The sequence below is a fragment of the Poecilia formosa genome, unplaced genomic scaffold (assembly GCF_000485575.1).
Source record: "Poecilia formosa unplaced genomic scaffold, Poecilia_formosa-5.1.2 Scaffold366, whole genome shotgun sequence".
NCBI lineage: Eukaryota > Metazoa > Chordata > Actinopteri > Cyprinodontiformes > Poeciliidae > Poecilia > Poecilia formosa.
The window spans coordinates 303,517-321,245 of record NW_006800305.1 but is presented as its reverse complement, the minus strand read 5'-3'; the positions used below and the strand labels follow the sequence as shown (position 1 = coordinate 321,245).

The 17,729-nt window shown below is 35.3% G+C and overlaps 1 protein-coding gene across 1 annotated transcript in view; it reads left to right on the top strand.

The window, feature by feature from the left end:
* The window catches only part of LOC103153898 (zinc finger protein 385D-like), an 84,719-nt gene that overhangs the window by 38,848 nt on the left and 28,142 nt on the right, over positions 1–17,729 (top strand). The window contains exon 4 of the mRNA XM_007574983.2: positions 16,568–16,736. Coding sequence (XP_007575045.2) covers positions 16,568–16,736 — 169 coding nt within the window. The remainder of the gene's footprint in view (positions 1–16,567; positions 16,737–17,729) is intronic.

The window sequence follows — 17,729 nt, the reverse complement described above, 5'->3', positions numbered from 1 at the left end:
TCCTCTCAACTTGCGTCCTCCTCTTTCTGTAAACAATTCTTGAATATTTTTGGGTCGTAGATTATGTTTTCTGTGCTGATCTGAATTTCTTCAAATCTCCAATGCGCATGATTTTTATGAAAAGTGGGTTTGTGTGTTCTTTGTATCGTACTTTATCCTTTTTGCTGAAGTGTGATCATTGGCTTCAGAGTACTTTTGTGACCCCAGACAGAGAGAAAAACAATGCAGCAGTTTTGGATGCAACATGTTGCTGATTCCTCTGAGAATTGCAGCTGTTTCCTGTAGACTCCTTGTTTCAAAACCTATGGAACGATGTGCATATGTGAATGCAGCTTCTTAGCTACTAATAAAGCAGCAGAGCTGGAAAAAAAATTACAGCTTTATTGGAAATTATTGATGATTCTCCACAGATAGGCAATAAAAAAAATCTTATGTGTTTTTTCTGGATTTCGCCTTTACGTGCGGTCTCATCAATCTGGAGTTATTTCACAGCCTCTGCTCTGGGAAGGAAGGAGGAATAACATATTTCTATCCCAGTGCATGCATGTTTCTAGTAAGAGGTCACTGATCTCTGGTCGCCCAGATGTTTTCAGCTCGGGTTAGCTCAGGTTTCCAACGAGCTGCAGAGGGAAAAAAAACGTTTTCACGGCCAGCAATGCCGGCCAACATCGTGTGTCATCGTCTTCTTCCTTTGGTGAGATTCACGCCACATAGGAGGCCTGTTGCACAACAGCTTCAGGTTTTTTGTTTGTTTTTTCCTTGCGCTTCAGCAGCAAAGTGTGTCAGAGCAAATCAGAGCCTCTTGCTGTGCTAATAAGATGCAGAGGTTTCAGTGTTTTCATGTGCAGCTCAGTTCATCCCCAGGTGAAAGGTTGGGAGTGGCTCACTTTAACTTTTGAAAGACAAATTCGGATTTTAAGCTGCTTTTTCTCACTAAAACTCACTAAAATATTTAGTAGTTTGAATTTGGAGTTAGTAGATTATGCTAATCTATGCTAATTTGTCCTGACTGTAATCTTTTCCACTGGTTTTCTGAAGTCCTTAAAGGCTTTCTTTGGGCTTTTAGACTCTTTGGACTTTCTGCTTTTCTGTTCATTTTTGTCCACTAGCTAATTCTTTATAGAAGATGTAATTTAATATTGACAAAAAGTATCTGTTGGCAGATTATTTCACTTACAAAGTGACATTTTTCCCATGTTATAACTTATACATAAGTTAAATAATCTGCCAGTGAAACTAGAACTTTTTCGACAATATTAACGAATTATTTACTTGAAACAAGCTCCTATATCTCACTGAAAAGTTACTTGTAAGTAAGTTTTGTCTTATTTCAAGTGTATTAAGATATTTGCACTGGAGAACAGATTTTTAAATCAGTTTGTGTTATTTAACACTGTGCAGTGTGAAAGCGAACTGCAGCAGCTGAAAATGTAACAGATTTTGGACAATGATCGAACCGAATCTACTGGACTATCTGGTGTGGAAACAGCCTAAAAGTTGCAGGATTTCGGAAACTTGAAACAGACACTTACAAAAGTTATTTTCTTAATAAATCCAGTGGTGCTTTTAGCTTCATGTTTGTTTAAAATAGCAAATCAATCTTCCTAAATCTGCCAGTTTTTGGTGTGGAAGTCTTTATTTAATTCCCCATTGGATCAGTGAAGTATTATTGAATTTGAAAGAAATAGAATTTCATTTTCCCCTCACACATGTCAGAAAGTTTTTCCGTGTCGAAGCCCTCAGTTTGACCTCAGTTTGACCTCAGCACTTCCAGATAACTCACTTTCCTTAATTACAAAATGAACTGAGGAAATGGGTACCTGAAAATGCTTTGCTATCTTCTTATTGCTTTCTCTCTGCTTTATTGGCATCAGTTATGTTCCATTTCTGAGGGGCGGGAAGCTTCTGCTAATTGCTGGGCCCAGATATGGAGGCGCAGGAGACTGTTTAAAACTTATCCATTTTGCTGCATCGCCATTTTTCTCTGATTGTCATTGACAAGGTGTAATTTGTATGTGTTAATGGTTACAATCGCTCCACAAAATCGTCTTTGTGCATCTGCTGACTTGGGAGAGTTGAGCAGCATTATCTACTGTAGAGATGTAATTAGATTAAATCTCTTGCTTATGTTTGCTACAGAGGATTATGAGTGTATTAAGAGAACTTTGTGTGGCTTCCAGAGGCATTGTCAGGAATTCAATGAAACTTTTTAATTATTGTTTTATTGTAGCGAGATTTGAATTACAAAGCCAGGAATATTTATTATAGCAGAAAGGTAGAGTTTGGTTTTGGTCACAATATTAAACAAGAAAAAACCGTGAGATTTATAAATAAAGTCATAAAAAAGATGTACTCACAACAGATTATTCTTTAAAATAAGAGCAAGTGCTTGTATTTTGAAAGAAATCATCTTTTTATTAGCTTATTTTGTCAAAGTTATTTCTTTTTTAGGTTGGAAAACATTATAAATGAAAAAAAAAAACGTGCTTTTCTGGGCGTTTGTACTCAATCAACAACTGTTTCCGTGACATTTCATCTAATCATTTAAAATTATAACGTTCTCTGCTCCAGTCTTCTTCTTCCAGCAAATTTTTATTCAGATGTTTTTTTTCTTTTTATCCTCTCCTTTAGAAATGCCACAGCTAATGTTTTGAATAAATTGGAGCCACTCTGTATCTTCCAGTCAGTTTCTAATCCGAAGCTGCAGAGTAAAATAACGAAGAACTGGATCTGTCATGTTTCCTTTAATGTCGCTCGATAGTTTCTGCTAATTTTCTACATATACTGCAAAAGCACAAAATATTACCAAGTATTTATGTCTAGTTTCTAGTGTACATACCTTCAAATAAGATAAAACTAACTTTTCAGCAAAATATAGAAGTATGTTTTATGTAAATAATTAATTAATATTGATGGAAAATACTAGTTCTACTGGCAGATTATTTCATTAACATAGGATGTCATGTTATAAGTGAAATAATCTGCCGGTGGAACTAGTATTTTTCATCAATATTAATTATTTACTTAAAACAAACTTCTATATTTTGCTGTAAAGTTACTTATAAGTTAGTTTTCTGTAATTTCAAGTGTAATAAGATATTTGCAGTGGAAACTGGACCAAAATAGTTTCCATTCTGGGGGATTTATGCGGAGAAAAGACATTATTAACTGCGACCAGACAAAAGAAAAGTTGGTGGAATCAACTCACTCTCTCACTCTATGGTTACTTAGCAACTCACTCACTCTGTGGTTACCTAGCAACTCACTCACTCTGTGGTTACCTAGCAACAACCTGCTGAGTAACGGCAGCAGTTAAAGGTGATTCATAACTAGTTCATAAGCAGTTATGAATCACCTTTAATCAACTGTTTAGAAAAACAATGGCGTGGAGTTAAAACTGGATAAAAAAGGAAAGGTCAAGCAGTATTTTAGATATTTAAAACTAAAAATGAATCAATAATTATTGATATTGACTGATATAAAACACTTATTGTGTCGTTTTTCAGCCCTGACATTAACTTGTGATATTGAACAGCCTTTAAAAACTGAGGTTTTTAACAGATTGTTTTATTTTTGCTCCTTCACCGGAGCCATCCAGAGTCTGATATAGGCTGACCTCTGGTTGCTCTCAGTCAGATGACCTCAGCCAGGCGTCAGCTGACCCCAAAGCTGACCCCAAAGCCTCCCACCCAGCTGCTCCTTACAGACACCGGCGTTCAGCCTCTGTTCCAGGTTCACGCTTCCAGCTGCATCTGATTACTTTCTGTTTGGTGAAATGTCTCTTTGCCTGTTTTTATTAGTTGCTCATTGCTGCTCACAATTAAAACTTCAAAGACATTTCTTGAGGATAAACATAGGAAAAAGTACCGGTGTACCATAATGGTAACACTTTATTTGACTGACGTAACACCTGTCATAGACGTGTCATAGACGTGAACGACTCTGTGAATCCTTATGACGGTTGTTATGAGGTGTCATTCGGTCAAAAATGACATTTTTAATGCAATGTTGATGCTTTAAAAGTGTCATTATTTACCAAATAATGCAAAGTTCACACTTTTAATGCAGCTTTTAATCTAACATTGCACTAAAAATATTAACTGAATGATGCTTCAGTCATAAACATTCATGAAGACTAGTCACATTTACTCATTTTTAGTTGAAAACTGAATTATTGTTTACTTCTTTTAGTATTTTTACTATGTTGTAGTTTTTACTTTTCCTTTAGTATTTTAATCCTTAAAACATCCAAAATTTCCAAAATATAAAACAACTTTATATTTTGGCCCATCTGATGAAGTAATGCTTAGATATTAAATGTTTTGATCAGTTACTCAATACCTGAGTATACTTTTTTTTAAGCAAATTCCTTTTTACTCTTACTTGAGTAATTCTTTAGATGTACTTTCAGAGTCACATAAAGACAATTACAAAGTCGGCCTTCTATCACCTGAAGAACATTTCCAGGGTTGAAGGACTAATGTCTCAGCAAGTAGGTAAATGTAATTGAGTAACTGTAACTAGTTCCTACCAGCTCTGTACAGACCCCTCCAAATAAGAACCTTCTGGTTCTTTTTGGGTTGCAGTTCAGGTTAACCTCTGAGATGTTTCTTCAAACTAGCTAACATCATTACACTCTGCTGAACAATTGTCAAGATTGATTAATCTTCCCACGCTGTGCCAACACGTCTCCACTTTCTCCCGCCATGAGGCCACTGTGAGAGTTTCCCCAGTCAGACGGACCTGTTGGTTCTTTTCGGAAAGCGAAAAGAAAACAGACAAATTAGAGTTTCACAGACGCAGGAAGCTCAAAATGCATGTAATTTCTGTGCTGCAGCGGCTCTTTTGTGTGTCGCATGTTCTGCCGACGGACATTTTTCTTCTTCCTTTGTCAGTGAACAATGAGTCCATCCAGCTTATTATCTGCGCAGCAACAGCTTGGTATCACTTCTGCTTCATATCATGGAGCTGCACTTCAAAATAAAACATCTGCCGAGTGTTTGTGCTCTGCTTTGCTAGATTAATGAGCAGAGAGTGGAAAAGTGAGATATGAGGTTAGGCTGGACCCGAGGTGCGACACGCCGCCTGCTAGTTGCCGCGCCGCCAGCAGCGGCGAGAAGATAAATGAGCAAAGTTTGTTTTTGTCAAGGAGCTTTCTTCCCTCAAGCTGAGTTATTCTGGACGTACAACTCTTAATGCGTGTTTATCACTGAATAATGCTGGGTAAACGGTTTCATTATGTGGGATGACCTTTGTTTATCCGGCTTTGTCACAAGTCAGAGTCCTTTACAAAACATTATGACTCTTGTTTTCTACAGAAAAACGTTACTGTGTGGAGTGGAGAGAGTGACTGTGAGTGGTTGGGAAGAGGATTAGGGCCACTGAAAGAAGAAAAACAATTCAGAGTTTAATCCCAAAAATTCAGGTGTTTCTCATAATTTTACTGTAGAATTGATTTTTTCCCCCTCTGAATTAGGAATTTTTCTCAGAATTCTGATTTTAATCCCTGAACTATGATACTTTTTCTCAGAACTGACATTTTTCTCAGGATTCTGACTTTAATCTCCAAATTATGACTTCAATTTCCAAATGCTTAATTTTTATTTTCAGAATTCTGACTTTAAAACCAGAATTATGATTTCACAGTTATGACTTTTTCAAGATTCTGAGTTTCATCCCAGAATTGTGAGTTTTTCCCCCCAGAATTATGGCATTTTTCTTAGAATTCAGACTTTTAATCCCAGAAATCTGACATTTTTTTCTCTCAAAATTCTGACTTTAATCTCTGAATTCTAATTTTAATCCCACAATTCTAACTCCTCCCCCAACCCCCTCCAACAATTGTGACTTTAATCTCAGAATTGTGGCCTTTCTTTCTTGAAATTCTTAATTCAGTCTCAGAATACTCAAAATTCTGATTTTAATCTCAGAAGATTAAGATCAGAATTCTGGAGAAAAGCCAGAACTTTGTCTCTGGTTTTCATACATCTATACCACTGTTGCGTTGCTTTCATAGTGTTGACAGGTTTTTTCCATCAACCTCATTAAATCAGAGCAGAAACTCTTCTCGAAAGACTTTAACTATGCAGCAAACCTCTATCTAAGAGGAAACAATACGTTAAAAATTTTAATAATGTGAGGATATTAATAGCCAAAACATTTTTCCCTTTCTATCTAGACTATTGTAGTGAAAAACACAGTTAGAGGCAATAACTAAGGGAGAATCATTTGAATGATCCCCTTGAGGACTTTGCCAGCAGCCATTACCCTACGGTCAGTAAAAACTCTCCGTGTGGCTGAAAGAAGCACTTAGTCCTGTGAAAAAGCCTGAATTCACCCACCGAGGTGAAAGATTGACACACAGCTTTCCAGATCGCTCCAGGCAACCTGTTTTCTCTTCACAGCCCATCGAGCGTCTGCGTAGTCAGGTGGATTTACAAGTCAGCTTTAGCACCGTTTTAATTAGCCTGCGCGTCTGTCTGTCTGTGTCCGTCCTCCAGATGGACCCGGTGCAGAAAGCCGTCCTCCATCACACCCTGGGCATCCCTCCCACAGCCAAGAGGAAGCATGTGTCCTGCAGCGTCTGCCAGCTGAGGTTCAACTCACAGGTGAGCCACTCGAATATAAATTCTCCGCAGAATCAGACTCCACAAAGGCTTAATTTGCTGGGCTGTTCGGCCCGAATCGCAGCTGCATTGAGATGCAGATCAAGTGTTCAGTCCTCTGTAGGCGATGATGCTGACTGAGCAGCAAGACAAAAAAACCTGACAGGTAGGCACTTTGTGAAGTTTATGAAATGCAACCGGGAGCACTTTCATGTTTTTTTATGAAGTAGTAGATTACTCTGCTGCTGAAATTACGTGAGGAACAGAAGTGAATAAAGAATTTTTTATTTTTTTACATGACTTCAAAGACATAAAACTTTTCTGCAGACACCAGCCATCACAAATTAATCCTCACTGGATGGCTTGTGTTGACGTGTAATTTTGTACGTGTTTGTACTTCAGTTTGGTTCTACAAGACCAATGAAAAAACAAAAAAAACATTCAGTCGGTGTTTAGCAAGGGTTAGGGTTAAATTGACCCTTAGGGTCAATTTTTTTTTCTCTTGTGTCTGGAAAATGAGCCGTTTGAAAAAACCTCCTGAATGTAGCGTCACAAATTAGCAGCCACTAACTTTCACCTGGCAACCCCAGCTAAGCCCAGGCTGTTACCTAGCAACCCAAGTGGAACTCTGCCCGTCACCTAGCAACCTAAACTGAACTCCTGCTATAATCTGCTTTTGGAGCTATTCTTTTTCATTAATATTAAGACATTATTGACTCAAAACTGGCTTCTATGTCTTCCTGAAAAGTAACTTGTAAGTTACTTTTGTCTTATTTCAAGTGTAACTAGAAACTAGACAAAAAATACTTAAGATTTTGTGTTTAACAGAACTAAATGTTTTTTCCACAACTCTTCTCTCCAAAAATGAAACTACACTGCAAAAACACGGTCCAGTTTACAGTGCAAATATCTGAAATGAGGCAAAACTAACAAGCTCATTTTGAGCAAAATGCATCATCAAGTCAGTAATTGCTTAGTACTGATGTTGATGCACCTACTAGTTATAAGTCAAACAATCAAGACATTTTCCCAAAATGTTTTGTTATACTGGCAGGTTATTTCCCTTATAACAAATACTTTTTCATACATAATCAGGAATTATTGATTTAAGAGAAGTTCCCATATTGTGCTGAACAGCTGCTTTTTTTTAAGTGTATTTTAAGATATTCATGCTAGAAACTAGATAAAAATATTTTGTACTTTTATTAATTATGAGTATTCAAAACTTTTTCCTCTTTAAACATAAAAGTGGGAATTTTTGAAGGCTTAATTTAACATTATTAATGAAAAACACAGTTTAGGTGGAAGTTGAAGGACTTCTTCTTTCTGTTTGTTGCCATTACTTCATGTTTTCCCAGAACATCATGCGTATCACAGCAGGTAGACTTTATTAGCACATTTCCATATTCAGTGTCTTCTACATGCTCGAGTATTTTAATCAAACGCTCGGCGTTCGCATTAACTCGCTAAATCTAACCAACGTTCGAGCGCCTAACCAAGCAGATGGGTTTCGATTTTCTCCTGCACCTAATTTCCATACCACTTTGGAAGTAATCAAAAAAGATTTAAAAAGAAAATCAGTGGTGGTGCATATTGTTAAATCAGAAGCATCCCTAACTGGCAGTGTCACGGCACCTTTCATTAAGCAATAATCAATCCATTTTCAACGCTGAATGGGCAGGTGATTACTCAGGATGGGATTATTATGTTATACAGAGGAAATCATATCTAAGGACTTACTGACTGTTCATCAGCTGCTCATTTTTGGCCTTCGTTAAAGAAAAAGGCTGCGTGTTCAGCGTATTTACGTGACGAGTGGACGCCCTCTGATACTTGCTGGTAATTTTTTTAAAAACTTATTCACTGCCAGATGGATTAGATAATTAAATTTGCCAGAGACACGAATTTGACATAGTGTGCTAAATAAAATTTTATGTTCCTGTTCATGAGCGCTCGTGTAAAAAGCAAAAGCTTGAAAGAGATTTTTTTTTAAAAGACAAGAAAAAAACAAACAGCTTTTTTCAGTTTCAGTCTTTTTTTTAACAACTGGAAAACAAACTTAATAGTATCAGTTTACAGATTTTAATAAAACTTGGTTGTTTTTAGTTTTAACTTCTGAACAGCTGGAGTGGATTTTCATACCTTTAGTTTTTGGGTTTTACTCATTGAGTTATTATTATTATTATTATTATTATTATTATTATTATTATTATTATTATTATTTATTATTATTATTTCAGTCATCTTTGTTTCACAGTTTTTTCCTGGCTTTCACTTGATTGGTATAATTATTTCTGTTTGCTTCATTATTATTTTTAGATTATAAAGACATCTGAGAGTTTAATGAACATCAAATCTATAAAAAGACTAAACTATAAAAACACTAAGAAATGTTAATCCTCCACTCCAACTGCAAACATGTAACCTTTGCCATTAAGCCTTAATAGTCAGCATGACTCTGTTATTAAACAACCACCAAATTATGTGTATTAGTGGAAGTGAACTCCTTTATATTTGATGTATTAGTTATATTTGCTCCTCCTTTCTTTTTTGTTTAGTTATCAAAATAGACAAAAGGTGCTAAATTTGCTGAGAAAAATATAACTAAATTCTAAATTTGCTGTAAATAAATCAAATTCTTGCTTTTAAGCATGACTGAAGTTGCATTTTTTATTGTTTCACTGCATTAAAGCCTCAAATAAATTAAATTTATACCAATGAGTGTATTTAAGGTCATTAAAGCTTAAATACCACATTTAGATAAAATGTGGTATTAGTACTAAGTCACCAGAATAACAGCTAGTTTAGTTAGTTTTTATTTTTTACTGATGCCCTCTGTGTGTTTTGACTGTCCCACTAGAGGCTTCACACACAGCATGTGGCCTGACAGAACAGAGTCTTAACTAAATGTGTTGGTAATGATGATGAAGACGTTAATGCAGAGTTAAGTTTAAATGAAGCCATCAGAGCGGGACTGTTTTCCCACTCCTGTTCTCACCCTGTGGCAAAGAGAAGGCCAAACATTTTTATGTGATGTTTTCCTAATATTAGTGTCTGTTTCTAACCTAATGGTTAATAAAAAACGGGATCCAAATTATTTTTATTTTATCACATTGCAGCTTCAACATATCATATTTTTACTTTTATTTATTTTGCTTTCTACAGCTAAAAAAAGAATACTTCATTTTTTACAGTTTGACATTTTTATACAGTATAAAGACATTTTAATGCCTGGCTAACAGTATATTACAGTATTTCTTTAGTAAAAGAAGAAGCTGTGAAAACGAACAAAGTAATTAGCTTCATCTACTTATTTACTTGAGTAACTTTTTTTTTAAATGTACTTTTTAGAGTATTTTAACTTCTTACTTTTACTTGAGTAATTTTATGATGAAGTATTTCTACTCTTACTTGTGTAAAATTTCTGGATTTTCTATCCACTGACTGAAAAACAAACATGTTTTAACCAAAAACTCACCAGACAGACACACACCTGCTGTAAAGTTTCATAGGTTTTTTATTGAAATAAATTGATTGGGAATAAATGTTATTTGCCTGATTTTGTAATTTTTTTTGTTACTTATACGAGTTATTGTCATTTTGGTTGTTAAAATACCAAAATTTCCTCTTAACTTTATATTTTGGCCCATCTTATGGTGTAATTTTTAAATATTAAATGATTGATCAGTTTACTCAGTACTTGGATAGACTTTTTACCAGATAACATCAGTTTAGAAAGTTTTGGCACCAATTCAGAAATAACCTAATTATTTTTTGAAAGTTTCATTTGCCAGATCCAGCATTTTTGTTCTTATTTAGGAAAAAAAATAGCAAAATATATAAGGTAGGCAAATTGTTTTTTATTTTTTATTTCATTACATCACTGTATTGTTAGTGTGGTGCAAAAAACCATCAATATGCCTGGTTTCCATGAAAGATTTATCTTACATAAACGCAAATCTTGCTCTTGAGCATTAGTGCATTTCTGATACAACCCTACAGCAACATGCAGGAATAATTAGATTTATCCAAATATATAAATAACGCTCAGCAGGGAGCATGTTCTTGCTGCTTGCTTGGACCAGAAGAAACCTGTATTTTAGGAATGCGTTTATTTTTGTTTCACGAATCATTCTCGATGTTTCTGAGTCTCTCAGCGTCTCAAACTTGCAGCCTCTAAAGCGCCATATTTGTGTCTCCTAGTTATAACTTCCTGAAACGGCTACCTGTGTTTATGTGTTGTGAGTTGGAGTCATTTTGTGGGGTTTTATCTCATCCACAGGTGTGTGCATTGCAGCAGCAGTAAACTGGGAACAATCCAAATGACCTCCATATCTCATTAATGCAAGAAAAAAGAGCCACTATAGATTTCTCTTGCACCCTTAAAGAAATCTATTTCCATAATTTAGAAGCTCTGGACTCCATAGACTCCAGGAGAGTGTTTATATGCCCGGTGAATCTGGGTCATAAAGATTTATGACCGGCTAAGAATAGTGGATAAACTCAGAATTACAAATAAGGGAGGAGGATGACTCCATAAAAAGATAAATAAATAAGCAAAACCACACAAAAAAAAGCTTTGGGGAACTCAACAGATAAAACATGAGTATAACTCCTTAAGCAGGTTTCCCTGTCCTAACATAAGCACTGAAATAATATTTAATTTAATTGGACAGATTAATTAACATCTCCTTTGGGAACAGGAGATTTTTGCATTTTATTTTTGCTCTTTAATGAATTACATCATCTTAGTTTATGGAGTATGACATGTTATGGCTTGATTTTCTTCTCATTGCTTTATGTTTCAATCGCTAAGGTTTGGAACAAATCATGTTGGGAAAAGGCTTTTGGGGTTTCTCTCTGTGGTTTTGGGATTTTAGTGGATTTTTATTGTTTTGGAACAATAATAGTTTTTAGCTTTGTTCTAAAACAAATTCCACTTTAATAGAGAAGTCATGGTGGCTTGAAATAAAAACCTTAAAACTAGAATTTGATTGTAGTTTATTGGGGATATTATGGTACAAACGTTGAAATAAAACATGATTTTCTACGTTTTTCATAATAAAAATCTGAAAAATGTGGCCCTCCTTCACTCATTTACCATTAAATAAAAACCTGTAAAATTAATTGGCTTCAGAATTAACTTAATAGAGTCGGTTTGTGCACATTAACATGTCAGTTTTGATTAATTAACTAAATAGATTTTAACATGGAGAAAAATTTTAATCTTTTTTAAAGGTTAAATTTTTGACTCCACGTTTTGTTTCTGGTACGACCAAAAATCAGACGCACACACAGGGTTAATTAAAAAAAAAAAAGGCTATTGTGCTAAAAGGAGTTATCCTTTTACTTAAACTATTCAAGCATAAAATACCATCACTTTGCATCAGTCTCATCGTTGAATGACCTAAATGGCAAATTAAAAACAAATATATTTGTCGTTTAGTTCATATAAACAATGGAAGATTAGAAAATAAAATAAAAAATATGAGAATAAATATGTGCAAAAATTAAGTCAAAATAATACAAGAATAATGTTGTAGTGTTACAAAAATAAGTTCATAATATTCTGACTTTATTCTGGTAAAATTACAGATTTATCTTCATAATATGACATTATTTTCATATTATTTTGACTTTTTTCTTGTACGAGTTTCTTCTTGTAGTGTTATGACTTTATTCTAATAATTTAATTCTTTTTAATTTGTATTTTTTACTCATATGGCTCCAATATTCTGTCCTACATGTATATTTATTCAGTATATTATCAGCAAAAAAGTGTTTTTGAATTGAAAACGCTGCTTATTTTCTCTTTTATGGCTTTTGATTAAAATGTGATTAATTTCACTTAATTAATTACAGACCCAGCAATTAACTTGATTAAAAATTGTAATCGTGTCCCTCCACTACTCCATATAAAAACAGCTTTTCTTTGCAGACCTCAGCAGGAGACAGGAGAGTTTTAAAACAAGGCTTATAATAAAAATCACACCAAGTGTTGAGCATCTCACAGATTACTATTTTAATCACCTGAAAATGGAAATATCAGGTGATTTTAGCAAACTAAAATCAGCCAAAATGTTTGACTGATTTGTTGTGAAACCTACAAATGAAGTGGCAAAAAGAAAGCTGCTGTTGAAAGAGAGTCATAAATTATGCTTGCATATTGACACAATGAGAACAAAAGTGAAGCAAAATGCAGAACAATCCTAAAAATAAAAAAAACTGTTTGAGGCTGAAAAAGATCCAAGACCTGCAGCAGGATGATAACCCGAAACATTTAAACTCCCACAGAAATCCAAAGCTGCACTGCAAAAATACAAAATCATGACAAGGATTTTCTGTCTGCCGTTTAGTCCAAACATCTCATAACACTTAAAATAAAACAAAACTAAGTTACAAGTAACTTTTCAGCAACGTAAATAATTCCTTAATATTGATTTTTTTAAAGTACTTATTCCACTGGCAGATATTTTCCCCATGTTATAGGTGAAATAATCTGCAACTCATCAATATTAATGAATCGTTTATTTAGAACAATCTATTATATTTTGCTTAAAAGTTCCTTCTAAGTTAGTTTTGCCTTATTTCAAGACAAAAATACTTGGTTAGATATTTTGTTTTTGCAATGAATGACAATGAGTCATAAAACTAAAAATGGGAAGAAAATGTTGCCATAAATGCGAAAGTGAATGATTCTGAGGTCAAACTGAACATTAATCAGTGAAAAAACAAGTATTTTGACCTACTTTTTATTGCAATTATAGTACACTTGAAATATGACGACACTAACTTACAAGCAACTTTTCAGCAAGACATGGGAGAATTTTAAGTAAATATTTCCTCAATATTGATTTTTAAAAAATTTCCAGTGGAAAAACATTGTTTACTCCCATGAAAATACACTGTAAAAACACAAATGTTACCAAGAACTTTTAGCTTCTAGCTTCTGATTCAAATACCTATATTTGAAATAAGACAGAACAAACTTACAATGAACTTTTCAACAAGATAAAGAAGTTTACTTCTTTAATATTAATTAAAAAGTACTGGTTCTTCTGGCAAGTTATTTCACTTATAACAAGACATAAGTGAGATAGTCTACCAATGGAACTAGTGCTTTTTAATTAATATTAATAAGCTCCTGTATCTTGCTGAAAAGTTGCAGGTAAGTTGGTTTTATTTTATTTTAGGTTCACTAAGATATTTGCACTAGAAACTAGACCAAAACAAAAACCTAATAAACTAAAACTAGATGAATCCTTCCTTTCAAACAGCCTGAAACATTTCTGTGATAATGGCTCCGGATCTAAACTTAACCTCTTCAGGAATTAGAGCATCACTGGTTTCTTTTCTCTCTCTCTCCATGCCTTGTCTTCTTCAAAGAGCATGTGGAAGGAAAACAAATCATTTCACTCCTGGATTTAATAAAACGCGCGCCAGACGTGGAATCCGGGCGTTCCATTTCACTGCGCTGATAAAACATGAAATATCGCTAAGGCTGCATTAAAAAGCCATCCATATTACAGCAGACTCATGACAAACTGTTAGCTGGGTCTTTGGTACCTGCAGGGTGATGAATGTGGGGTCAAATTAATAGTTACATGCCAGGACAAGACGTGCAGCTAGTTTGAAAAAGTGATGCTGCTTAGAGGAAATCATCCCAAAAAAAATCACTGAAAAGATTTGTAACCCGAAGAGAAACAATGAAAGCTTACAATCATTTTTAGAAAAATTAAGCATCTAAAGCGGTGTTTGTAAAATGTTCAGGCTGAAGATCATTTAATCCAATTAACAAGCACTCACAGACCACCTAATTTAAAATTTCCCTGCAATAACACATCTTAAAAAATATACAACCATAAATGAGAATATCAGTTTTCTTGGCCACGATAAAATCATACAAATCGAGGACGTTTTGAGTTATTTACTGATTCTTAAAGCTTTCCAGTAATGTCTAACACGTGGAAATCAAAAAATAAGTTGTTCTTTTACAAAGTGTTGTGTGAATTAATAACATCTTGGGCCTATTTGTAATTTAGAAGCATAATGAAAGAGAAACAGACTGGAGTTGCTTTGGCAGAAACAGAAATCATTTTCTGCGCTAGTAAATAAAAGAACAATTCACCCATTCCTTTGTATTTATCTATTTATTTAATTCAACTTAATATTTTTTCATTAAATAAAAATAAATGATAAAATAAATGATAAAAGTAACAATAGCTGATGACGTGAGAGCAGAGCATTATAAGCAAGCGACGTGGTAAGAAACAAAGAACAGTTCTCACCAACTGAGACTCGTTCACAGCTAATGAACGACACGAATCCTCCCTTAAGGTTTGACTTTGCTTCCTCCGATCATGTCAGTAATCCTGGCGTTGTTTTCTTTCCGCTGGTATGTTCTGATTTTCTTCTAAAAGCCATCTATCCATCATTATCTTTAAACACAGTTCGTTGCTAAGCTAGCTGTAGCGTCTCACTTTGAGCTGACGTCACGGTAAATAAACGGTCGTTTACATGCAGTACCTGACAGACCACCAGGGGGAGCCCGTGGATCTAAAGACTGAAAGCAAAACAGGAGAGGCTGGCCTTTGTTTAGCCGTGGACCATAAATAATAATCCATGCTGGTGTTTTCCGGGTTCCTGAAACTGGCTGATTTATTTAGTCCAAGAGGCAGTTTCATCCCTCCTTCATGGCTTCCTTCCTGCCACAGGCAAAGTATGCTGGGAAATCCTCAGCGGTAAACAAAGACAGCTCAGATTCTGCGTCTCCTGTCTGTGTTTCTGGATGAATTTGTTGTTTTGAAGGTGAATGTTAGTAAATCTACGTGTTCAGACTGTAAAATCAAAAAATGCTTCATCCACAATATTTGTAGCTATATAATAAAATTGTCGCAATTCTGTTGTCAATTGAGAAAAGAAAGGCGGAAATTTTAAGGAAGCTTCCATGCTCTTTGGTTCACCTGGTAAGGATGAGTAAAATGTCTTAAAATAAATTAATCTTTTGTTGTTTTATGGGGAATCTGAGTGAAATATTTAGAAAATATTTTTTTCTAACTTGTAAAAACGTGTATCCATTACACAAACATTAGGTCAAATATTTTTAAATCTTTCATTGTGAGATTCTGAAACTAAAACAACTTTCTACCAGAATAACGACAGAAGATAAAGTGGTATTTAGAAACAAACAAAAAAGAAAATATTAAGTTTTGAGGGGTTTAAAGTTTGTACAGGTAAAGATGTAATCTTTGATCTATCTCCAGGATTGTCAGTGTTCAGGTTTTATGCATCATTTAGGACCTTAATAATGCAACAAAAGTCTGTTTCCTACAGCCATGTATTGATTTTCCCAACTTAAATAAAGTTTAAGTTGATGTCGACAATGTGTTTTAGCTGCTCCACCTTCTCATTTAGGTGAAGTTGGGAAGCAGAGAAGATTTTTTTTCTCTGCTATTCGTTGTGTGTTCACTTTCATGTCATTCCTCCACTGAACAAAGCACACTGATTGGACACAAAATGCCTAAAAATGGAAGGATTAGGACCAGTCCAGTGGTTTTCCAAAGATGTTTCAGTGTGGGCTCCAAGCAGCTTTCTCCAAATTAGGTCTCTCTTTTGGTTTTGGCTTTTTTCACTGGCCCGAAATCCTGCTGACTGCGTTTCTCTGCTCAGTGATCGTCTTGTATCACATGTTGGATATTTGAGAAATTATAGAAAAGAGAATTACTACAAAGAAGAAAAACGTGTCTTGTATGATTGATTTTCTTGTGTAATGTATTTCGCCGGTGCAAAAAGTGCAAAAACAAAAAGCAGTAAAAACGCTTACTGAATAAAAATTTCCTTTCCACTGCTCTGCTAATTCTGTTTACCTTGTAGTATAGACATATTATTCTTTGTTTTCCATACTGTGTCTACATTCAGCTGCTTTCGCCTGCTAAATATATCTTTGTTTGGTCCTCTCACAGAGCCAGGCCTTGGCCCACTACAAGGGCACCAAACATGCCAAGAAGCTAAAAGCCCTGGAAACCCCGAAGAGTAAGCTCAAAGGCTCAGCGGTCACCAAGGAAACGGCCAACCAGGAGACCGCCAAGGGCATCAACACCTTGCAGGTCCCCAACGGCACAGACAGGAAAGGTCTGTGTTTTCCTGCCCTCCACACATTGCCCGACACACGCTCCATGTGGGCTTTATGCAGCTGCTGCACCTCAGCAACATTAACCTTAAAATGCACTTATTCCTCCTGGCGTTAGTTACACAAGTTCTTAAAATTCACGGGGTTTTTTTGTACTTCCATTTGGGTTTCTGCTGCTTCTAAAAACACTCCAAGTTCTTAAACAAAACGCCCAACCAGTTTTTGACAATAACTTAATGTTTTCTGTTGTCCTGAAAGTGAGCCGTTTCAAAGACTTTGGGAATGTAACCTCACTGATCAGCAGGCACTGCCCGTTACCTAGCAACCTCGGCCCATCACCTAGCAACCCAAGCTGAGTTCCAGCACATTTGGGCAGCTAGTCTTACCCAGTGTGGACTGTACAATGGCTTTTGAAAGCCATTTTGAAATTAATGAACATGTTTTGTTTTGACGTGTTGCATGTTATTGTTTGCATCCAGAAATTTTGCGCATGGGAGGAGAAAAGACGATTTTTTTACAGGCCATCTATAGCTGCGCTGCTGTGGTAGAACAATTCCTGTTATCAAAATGAAACCTGGAGATGTAGGTATTATTAATTTAGTGCAGTGCGCCACAGCAAAGGGAAAAATAACGCAGAAAACTCTTGTTTTCTTCTTTTTTCTCCCTTTCTCAGACTCGTTTCTATAGCAACTGACTGACAAAGGATCAGGATTCAGCTCCATAAAACAGGCAAACATTTCACACACGAAGAACAGAACTTTCAGTCTGTTACAGTCTTAAGTTTTCAGGCTTGATGTTTATTTTGTGATAGATTAGCTACTGCAGCTAATAGCTAATCTAACCAAGCGGTTGATTAGCTAATTTAAGCACCTGCTGAACTGATGATCTGCCAGAGCTGGTGTTTAGATCTACTTTTTTTAAAACTGAACCAAAACACCAAATTCCACATCACATCGACATGTTAAGGTTGTCAGAGTCAAGCTAGCATAATTGAC